The sequence below is a fragment of the Henckelia pumila genome, chromosome 1 (genome assembly GCF_033568475.1).
Source record: "Henckelia pumila isolate YLH828 chromosome 1, ASM3356847v2, whole genome shotgun sequence".
Lineage (NCBI taxonomy): Eukaryota > Viridiplantae > Streptophyta > Magnoliopsida > Lamiales > Gesneriaceae > Henckelia > Henckelia pumila.
This window is the reverse complement of record NC_133120.1, coordinates 119,921,751-119,932,046: the sequence shown is the minus strand read 5'-3', so window position 1 is coordinate 119,932,046 and position 10,296 is coordinate 119,921,751. Positions and strand designations below refer to the sequence as shown.

Sequence of the window (10,296 nt, the reverse complement as noted above, 5' to 3'; positions counted from 1 at the left end):
ATTATAAAAATTAAATTTTCTCATGAATTGATATATGAACGAGATCGATTCGATTTATGTATAAAGATAAGATGAAAGTTGTTTTGTGTTCATACTAGTACTAGTATATAATAATAAAAAAATATAGCTAATTATAATAATGTAACATGACTATTATAAAAATTAGATTTTTCTCATGAACTTATATATGAATCATATCGACTCAATTTATGTATAGAGATAAAACAGAAAGTTGTTTTGTGTTCATATTAGTATATAATATGCTTGTGTGTGGGTGGGGTCATCGTCATTCCGTTTACTAGCAACCTTTTGGTTCCATTTTTGTCCCCATGGGGTTGTCCGCTAATCCCGCCATGTATTTCACACACAAACGCTCACTTTTCTCCTTAAATGTTGCTCAGAAGACAAAACGTTGACACCCACCTGCAATGTCCCTTCTTCTCCTCCTCCTCCTCCTCCACTCCGCCGCCGCCGCCCCTTTCAGTAACTTTGCTACATCGTTTGTTAATATCTATTTCAACTGCCACCACCTACTTATCACTTGTCACTTCAATTTCTGCTTCCATTTATTAACTATGCAGCTCACTCTCTTTTTCTTTGCCGCTTTTACGCAGACTACAGCTTGCACATTGACTGCGGCGGCCTCGTCAACAGCACCGACGATTTCCATACCGATTGGGTCTCCGACCGCTTCTATTCGGCCGGTGCCGCGTCCGTCGTCTCCGAGCCGCTCCTCTTCATCCACCAGCAAGAGAAAACTCTCCGGTACTTCCCCTTTTCATCTGGTAAGAAGAATTGCTACTCCATACCCATCAACGCCGGCTTCAGCCGCTACTTCCTGCGTACGTTCACTGTCTACGATAACTACGACGGGAAGTCTCAGTCTCCGTCCTTTGATGTTTCTGTTGAGGGTTCTGTAGTCTTTTCATGGCGATCTCCGTGGCAGGAATCGGTTTCGAGATCTGGGGCTTATTCGGATCTCTTCTTTTATCATGAGGAACCCATTTTCGATCTTTGCTTTTACAGCATCGCCACGGATTCTCCGGTTGTTGGGTCTATTGAATTGACACAAATTGACACAAATGCGTACCCTTTTAATAACTCAAATAATTCGAGTGATTACATCTTAATTAACTACGGCAGGTTTTCATCCGTGTCGGATCAATGGGGACCTGGATTTAGCAATGATACAGATGTCTTTGGCCGAACATGGCAGTCTGATGCTAAATTCCGCGTACCATCAGTATCTATTCCTAACGGAGCCACAATTCAACCGATTTTCACCTTTCAAAACATTGCTGGTGTGGAAAAGAGCCCGAATTATTTCCCCGAAAAGCTTTATAAAACAGCTGTAACGGCATCAGGAAACGAAGGTGGAGCTTTGGAGTACGAACTGCAGGTAGATGCCAAGCTTGATTACTTGCTGTGGTTCCATTTTGCTGAGATAGATGTGAATGTAACAAATGTGGGGCAGAGGGTGTTTGATGTGATTGTAAACGGGGAGAATGTGAATAGAGTGGATTTGTATAAGGAGGTTGGGGGATTTGCTGCATATGATTGGAGCTATGTAGTCAAGAATTTGAGTAGTACCACTTTGAGGGTGAGGCTGGAGTCGGTGGTGGGTGCGCCTATTATTTGTGGGCTCGAGAATTATGCAATTGTTCCAGTTGATATCAGAACTGTTTCCGACCAGGGTAGGTGTGTTTCCTTTATACACACACACACACACACAAACATATATACACACATATATATACATGTATATATGTGTGTATGTATTTATGTTTATTTTGATGTTTTTCCATGATCATCATTTTTGTGCTCGATGTTTTAGTATAATTGGTTATAGTTATTGCAATAACCATCAGTTTATGGTAGACCGGCGAAGTTGTGGTGGTTGGGGGATACTGAATTTTGTACAATTTAGTTCAATTCTTTCTAGTTGGGAATTGAAATGGTGGTGGTTGGGATACTGAATTTTGTACATATTAGTTCAATTCTTTCTAGTTGGGAATTAGGGATCTTATTTTCTTTACTGCGGTACTACTCTAGAGGCAGTGGAGCACAATGAACATTACTTCTTCTCTGCCCTTATTTTTCTTATTTTAAATATTGATTATATTGATCATCATGTATAAGCTATTATACTGGAGGAATATATGTTGCAGTTTTGAAGCATAGGATTCTTGTATGGCTAAATTAAGTTTTTGGGGAAAGGAGTGAGTTTGCAGTTTGAAAAGGGGTGAATTTTGTAGTGATTGAGACATAGGAAAATGCATGAAGAAATTGATCTTAAGTGCTTGTATACATAGCATTTAGACCACAATGCAAAAACAACTTTTGGTGATAGTTTGAGACTTCTTCTTCCAGCTGTTGCCATGAGAGCTCTGAAGGAATCTCTGCGGATACCTGATAGAATGGGTTGGAATGGAGATCCTTGTGCCCCTACCTCTTGGGATGCTTGGGAGGGTGTTACATGTCACCCCACTAAAAATAATTCTGCCCTTGTCATCTCCCAAATGTAAGTGTTTTGTCTCTCTGTGAAGTTGTTTATAGTTTTGGAATGATGCATGCAGAAAGTTGTTTGTGCGTCTTGAATGGCTTGTAAGCTAGTTTTTGAATGCCTTGACTGATTTACTCAGTGGCAGCATCTTGAATTTAATCATACGCTCTTGACTGGTTGTAGACTTGTAGTTATAAAATAGAATGAATGATTTGATATGCTCATCTAAATATATCTTCATTATTGATGCACTAAGCTATTGCTTTTGTCGGGAATTCTTCTTTAGCATTCACCTCAGCAATGCTGTTTTTTACTATAAATGGCGATTCTTACATCTCTTGATCTCTTCGTGTTGTTTTTTCGTTTTCATTCTTAATGCTATCCCCAGTATTGATGAACAATACTATTCTTTTTGTTGGGAATCCTTTCTAGCACTCACCTCAGCAACGCTGTGTTTTACAATAGATAACGATTCTTACATCTCTTGATCGCTTGATGCTGGTTTTTTTTATATTCAGTCTTAATGCTATCATCATTATTGATGAGCAATACTATTGTTTTTGTCGGGGATTCTTCTTTTAGCACTCACCTCAGCAATGCTGTGTTTTATAATAGATAGATAACAATACTTACATCTCTTGATCCTTTCATGTTGTTTTTTTGGTTTCATTCTTAATGCTATCATCATTGTTATCACGTGTGCATCTCAGCATCTCATACTAGTGATTGATGAATGTAGTTCTTAGTTCCTGCTCACATATATTTTTATTCAATTGCAATACTCTGCCTCCATGCATCTTTTGCGTGTTTTGGTTTCATTCTGACTGGTATTTACATCAAATTTATTTCACTATCATGAAAGTTATATTAAAAATCTGTGATAAGTTAATTGCCGCACACCGGTGGATTATTCTAACTAATGTCGATTTTATCTTGTTTTCAGAGATCTTGGGAGCCAAGGCTTGAAAGGAAATATTAGTGATCAAATTAGTCTTTTGACAAACTTGGTAAGCCTGTAAGTGTCCACTATCAACTTCTTTACAAGATGTACATTGATGGATGATTTGCTGCTCAAATTGAAAATGATGGTGATAAATTCATACTTTTAAAAACTATAAAACTTCTAATCAACAGCACAAGAAGATGAATGAGATCAAATGCTGTATTCTGAATTTATTATTTGGCTTTTGGTTTCCAGCTCAAATAAATTCGTTATATTTTTCTTCCCGAAATTTGATGAGGCTGACAAAAATTTCAACATGGATAATGGGGCGACAAAATATGAACTACTATCTGCTGCTTCAATGAAATTTTTCAGTTTTTTAGATGAGTTCATGTTTGGAGATTTAAATTATTTTATTTTAATTTTAGTACCCTTCTTGATTAAATGATATTGTTTGAAACTTGCAGGAACTTGAGTTCCAATTCTCTGGGAGGCAGTATACCTTCTGGGTTGGGTCAAAAATCTCTTGTGAAACTGTAAGACCAAATACTAACTGTTTTTCTTGGCTGAAGTATTTTATTTGGTTGAGATAAGTGTGTGCATTGATGCAGTTGGATTCCCTTGACGTTTCAAATATTACTGAGATATACAATGTTTACAATTTTACATGGTCGTAAATTACTTTTTTCTAGTGTTGATACACTAACTAAATGCTGCAATACTTGATTTAAAAACATAAATCACCGTGCCTAATACTGTGATCCATAGTCCTGGATATTAGTTATGCACTCTCAACCTTGTTGAATGTACCATTTACTTTTTTAAGGACACTGCTAAATAATGTTCCATGTCTAAGTTACAACTGCAATTAAGGGAAAACAAATAAACAATTTCCATATTCTTTCAACTTTTCAATCTTTTATCTAGAATTCTGAATCAGGTTAAAACAATAGGTAATGTTCGGTTATGTTCTAGTATTTCTGGAAATATATTTTGGGGAATTGAACTCTGGAATGTGGTGAAACAAGATGCGTCTTCTGGAGCTTCCCTGTCATTACATGTCATAAGTTTTGACCCATAAGGCGTTTTAAGTTTAGATAGATATTATTTACACAAAGTGAGATGCAATGTAATAGTTATCTAGATTATAGAATCTTTTGCTTAGGTTTGCCTCACTTTGATATGGCATATGCTTTTGTTTGAATGTTGGGCCTAGCTTTACATTTCCCAGGATTAAGTGCACCTTTTGCCTCTCGTAACTTAATGGGATGACAGTATATAGTAGCAGTTGCCAAAATTTGCTTGATGTTTGGCTAATCTAATCTTATTTATTTATAATTTTCCTCTTTTGGTGCAGGGATTTATCAAATAATAAATTAGTTGGCTATATACCAGACAGTCTAACCTCAGCCAGCTTGCAGATTGTGTAAGTTTTGATCTTCCTATGCAAATGTTTGTGATTAATTCTATATCTTAATACCCCTCTGATGTCATCGAGATGTGTTGCTTCCTCTACCCAGTTAACCTCTGTGCCCAATTGTGTGTGATTTTTGAATCACTTATTGTGGGGGAGGAGTCTGTCATGTGTGACTCTCTATATGATGCAACAATGTGGCACCTATTAGTATACGATTTAAAATGTTTGCTGGCATTTACAGCTTTCAGTTCAATAGCTGACATTTGGTTCTATCTTTGTTTGAGGCTTTTAAGTTTTATTTTTCAATCACTCTCATTTGCCTTATAAGTTGTAATGCCGAACTTCGAATTTTCTCCTCTTGAAATCCTATGAGTTGAATGTGCGATCACTATGCATTCATCAGCAGTTTTAAATTTGGTTCTATCTTTGTTCTAGCCTTTAACTGTTTAAATACTCTCGTCTGGCCTTGTAACTTGGTCTTACAAACAACCGACTTCAAAACTCCTCCTTTTGAAATCCTATAACTTGTAATGTGTGCGATACATGCACATTGTGCATTCACCTGCAGAAACATTTACTATGGATTTTCTATCTTAATCAGGCAGTTTTGTTCTTGCTCAGGTTGTTGAATGATAACCTTTTGGAAGGGCAAGTTCCTGAAGAAATTTACTCCATTGGGGTTCATGGCGGAACTATTGAGTATGTCATGTCATAATCTACAGACTTATTTCACATAATAATATCTTCCAACATGCCAGAACTTGCTGTTATCACACCTGTAGTTGGAGATGTACACATTAATACATAAAATAACTTTTTATTGGATTGATAATCATATAAGTTAGATAGTATGCATTTATAAAAGATTATATTTATTATACAGCCTTCACGGTAATAAAGGATTATGTGGTGTACCTTCTTTGCCGAACTGCTCGCTGATTTGGGGGAAGCATGGCTTATCTACCGGTGCAAAAGTTGCAATAGGGTTGTTATGTCTTTTTATTTTCTCGGGATTGCTGTTCGGGATATATTGCTACATCAGGAGGCGACAAAATGACTACGACTTTGGGCTACCCCATGAACTATTATGTAAGTTTGCAAGTAAAACTGATTCAAGTGCAAGTGTATATGTATATATGTTGGTTCAAACTGCCAACTTTTCTTCTTTGATCTGAGACACTTGCACGCATCCGAGAAATCTGGAACATCAATTTTGCTTCTTCATCCGTTCATCCTTAATCATCTAAAATTGGAATGTCACAAATATTAAGCCTATTCATGGCTTCTCGTCAGTTGATGGTTGTATTTCAGCCTAATATGCCAAATACTTAAAAATTTGGTCTGGTCACAGTTTAAAACCGACAGTTCCAGCTATGAAATAGATGGTTTTGACATATGTTGATGGTGTGCCTAGGATTCCACAGTTTTGGTTTGGTTTGGTTTGGTTTTTCAATTTCTTGGAATAGGAATTGAACTATAAGTACTCTGTTTTGCACTGGAACCAAAAATACTACTATCTTGGCTTCAATTTTTAGAGGATAATTCTGTTTAATTCTTGGTTTGGACCTCTCCATGGTTAGGTCCACTGAATCTTCTTTTCTTTTGCTACTTCCTTTGGTTCCTATGTATTTGTTTACATGTGAAATCTATTACCATTTGTGTTATAATGTTTGCCAAGCCAGTACTTGCTTCTGATTATGGAAGTACTCGTTAGTTCTCGTAAATTACATTATCTTTCCTCAAGAATAAGTTTAGCTGCAGAAACACCTGATATCAGTAAAGGACATCAAGTGTAAGGGATGCTGTAGTTATTCAATACTCAAGGATAGGATTTATTATTTATATTATACCAAAACTCAAAGTAGTGCAACTTATCTGGTATTTCATTTCTATACCATGTTTCGCGTTGCGATTTCTCATCATTCAATCTTTTCCTGCAGCACTTGCTGCTAAGAGAAACAGGTATCAAAGACAAAAATCCTTGATGGCTCTTGAAATGGAAAGCCAACACGCCAAAGGAATCATACCCACGTACAATGTGAATTGATCATTGTCTTCAATAAGAGTAAAACATATTTTTAAAAAATATATATGCCCCAATTGTAGACACAGATACAAGTTGCAGATTGACTCCTTGCTTCAGAACGATGCACAGCTCGAGGGCCTTTCGAATTTTTCCGGAAGTATGTGTTAAGGGAGTTGTTTTGTGGTGTTGAAGAACGACATGGTTTGTCATGTAGGTTTGTTCACTCGCATAAAGTAGATCAAAAAAAGTAATGTAAAGTAGCTTGTATTGCAAAGTTTTTGCCATTTTTTATACGTGAAAATACTTGTACAATGTGAATCCCAATTTCAGTTGCATGGAGATCACCTTTGATAACATGTGGTTTTGATGTTGGATAGTCCTTTGGTTTATTGTCTTACTCTTAGGTAGTAATTGGGAGAGCTTCAACGAAGCACTTCTAAAGTTTTTCCTTTACAAAATTTCAAATTTTTGTGAATGAAAAATTGAAAAGTATTTTTTAGAAGCTCTCTCAAACACTACCTTAATGTTATAAAACTTACATGATGATTATATCATATCACAAACGCCGTTAGACTCATGGAATAGGAAGATGAAAATTGTGATAATAAATTGGAAGACAACGATTAAATAGTTTTTTTATATATATAATATTATAAAACTTGAGACAAATGTTATATGATACACTGATGTTGAATCTCATCCTTCACGGGTAGGTGTTAAACAATCGATTTAGATCTTCTCATGAAAATAATATCCAGCATTAGCATTGTATATCTTATGATATATTTGATATCATTTTGTCGGGTTTTTTTAGTATTTAGACGAACCTTAGTATTGATAGTTTTCTAACATTTTTTACTATTACCATACGTCCCATGTACAAAAAAACATTGCTCAAACTTAATGTTTCCATATAGAAAACCGTATGTCGAAAAAAAATGCAAAAAAGAAGAAAAAAGCCTTTACCATTTGCTGTGTGTGTTCCCGAAGTGGTAACCAAATTGGCATGTTAAATGGTCGATGATGCACAGAAAAATCGGGCCCTTGGTTACTTGCTTTATTGTATGGCTGTTACATCTTTTAGAAACAAACATTTGGGCCCGTGGCCCGTGTGTGTTATTGTTCACCTTTTTACACCATTCCTCCCTTTTTTTCCTCTAAATTTTATGTGGAATTCGAGTATAACAAGCATTCGTCGATAATTTTGTGATATCAAGTTAAATGCATATGATATTTTAGTCGCAACATGATATTTCGGTTAGAGTATATCTACCAGATGAATAAACGTTCTTAAAAACATGATATGAATTTTTGTTTGAAGAATTGAAAGGATTAATTAATTAGACAAGGACATAGATTTGATAAGTATACCTAAGGCTAGGGTTGGAGGTGTGACTTGATGTAGACTTTGGATTTTCCAATCCATTTTTTGTGTAGTGAAATGATTCTCATAATTGGTCTATTTAAGATATCAACAAACTAAGTTATCCAACCCCCTCACCCTCACCCCCCCGCGTTAATCCCATTTATGGGAGGATTCTTAGCTAAATGGCCCATAATTTCCTACTCTAAATTTCATGTTTAATATCTCTATTATATTATAATAGTTGAGACACCTAGAAAAATTGCTTATGTATGAACACTATCTTTTGTTTTCACCTTTTACCGCTCGTTCCACTAAAAAGTTAACCTCCCACTCACTCCACTTTTCACATGAAAAAAAACCCATTTTTTAACACACGCAAAACTTGTGCATTTTTCACTAGTAAAAATAAAAGTTGGTGTAGGTCTCTTGATACCGTTTCACATATACCTGGTGTGAAAAATAATATTTAAAATAATAATAATAAAATTCATAAGTCGAGTTGTATAAGAGATCCTTCTCATATTAGTTGGACGAGTGTCATAAAAATTTGTATATAAAAGTTGAATTTGACAATTCAAATCTAATTCTATTCAAGCGTTGTCTTCACAAGCGTGTGGTACCTATTTACTTTTTTTTTTTGAAGGTCCCTATTTAGTATTTACTATTAAATCTATAAAAAAAATTTAAAATTTTTTCCACTATTTGGTTATCTTCTTTCTTTCTTTTTTCTTTCTTTTTTCGATTTTTGATTATGTTTGTTTTAGGGGATTGGAAAATTCAATTATAATTGAATTGAAGGCATTGTATTTGCGAGCGCGTGGTCCCGACAACATTGTCATATCACGGGTCAATTTCGCGTGTGTGTAATCCTTATCTAAAAATAATCGCATGAACTGGAAGATATTCACCGTTTAAGTTGACTAATTTGGCGCAAAAAGTAAAAGTCAAATACATATATATATATATATATATATATATATATATATATATTATATTATTTTTTTTTGGACAGGAAATTCATATATTTTTTTAAAATATCAATATGATTATTTACAAAAAAAAACTAAAAATTTTAATATTATATTTAAAAAATTAGATTGGATCTGTGTTTGATTAAATAATTATAAAACGTTTTTATAAAAGTATTTTTTTAAAAAAAATTATAAAAGTTTCTAAATTTTTTTATTAAAAAATAAATATATGTTTTGGACAATTAATTTTTTTAGGAAATGTTTGGAAAATTAATATGAATACATTTTTATAGTTAAAAATAATGTTAAATTTTTTTTTGGATAACTATCTATAAAAACTTTCAATTATAACTTTTTTTCTAATTTTTTTTCTCGTCAACGATGTATTACCCGTCTGACCTATTTTATAAAGATTAAAAAAATGCCCAAAACTGATTCTTAAAAAGTATACTTGAAGAAAAAAAAAATCAAAAAAGAATTTCAAATTTTTTTTTACAAAAATCACGTTCAAACAAATACTTATTTTTTAAATTTATAGCGCACACAAAAAAAGTGTTTAAAATAATACTTATCTAAATAGAACATGAGCTACCTATTTTTACTCCATATTAATTTTTTTTTGAACTATATATTAAATTAAGTTAAATAAAGCATATGAAATGAAAGCATAAAAACTGTGCGTGACAACTGACAACTGACAGGGTACTAAGGGCTCAAGGTGAAAAAGAGGGTAAACGACTAAATGCTAAGGTTTGCAATACTCCAAATAGTGCTAAATATGGGAATCTTCTTTTTGCTTGATATTTGATTATATGTGGAATAGTCAAAAGTTTCGACCAAATAATAATAGTACGTAGATATATTCATTTTATATATATATAAAGAGAAGAAAATTCATAAATTAGTTTGTAAATACACACATTATTAACTTATTCCTACCTTATGGAAATTAAACATCTTTTGCTAATTTTGACCACGTGTTTTAATAGTTAATTGTTTATTGGCGAAGAGATATGACTTTTAAGTAGTGTTTAAGAGAACTTTTAAGACGCACTACTCAATTTTTTCTT

At 33.9% G+C, this 10,296-nt stretch overlaps 1 protein-coding gene across 2 annotated transcripts; it reads left to right on the top strand.

Moving 5' to 3' along the window:
• The first annotated feature begins 291 nt into the window (after positions 1-291).
• On the top strand, positions 292-7,223 carry LOC140892183 (receptor-like protein 4). 2 transcript variants are annotated; one of them, XM_073300970.1, is made up of 9 exons: positions 292-499; positions 615-1,694; positions 2,371-2,521; positions 3,447-3,518; positions 3,914-3,982; positions 4,804-4,872; positions 5,485-5,562; positions 5,747-5,952; positions 6,804-7,223. In XM_073300970.1, exons 1-9 carry the CDS (start codon positions 391-393, stop codon positions 6,908-6,910), a joined length of 1,941 nt encoding a protein of 646 aa, XP_073157071.1. In that variant the 5' UTR covers positions 292-390; the 3' UTR covers positions 6,911-7,223. The 2 variants fall into 2 exon arrangements, with proteins under 2 accessions (XP_073157071.1, XP_073157080.1); XM_073300979.1 differs by having other exon boundaries at positions 307-483.
• Positions 7,224-10,296: the final 3,073 nt, after the last annotated feature.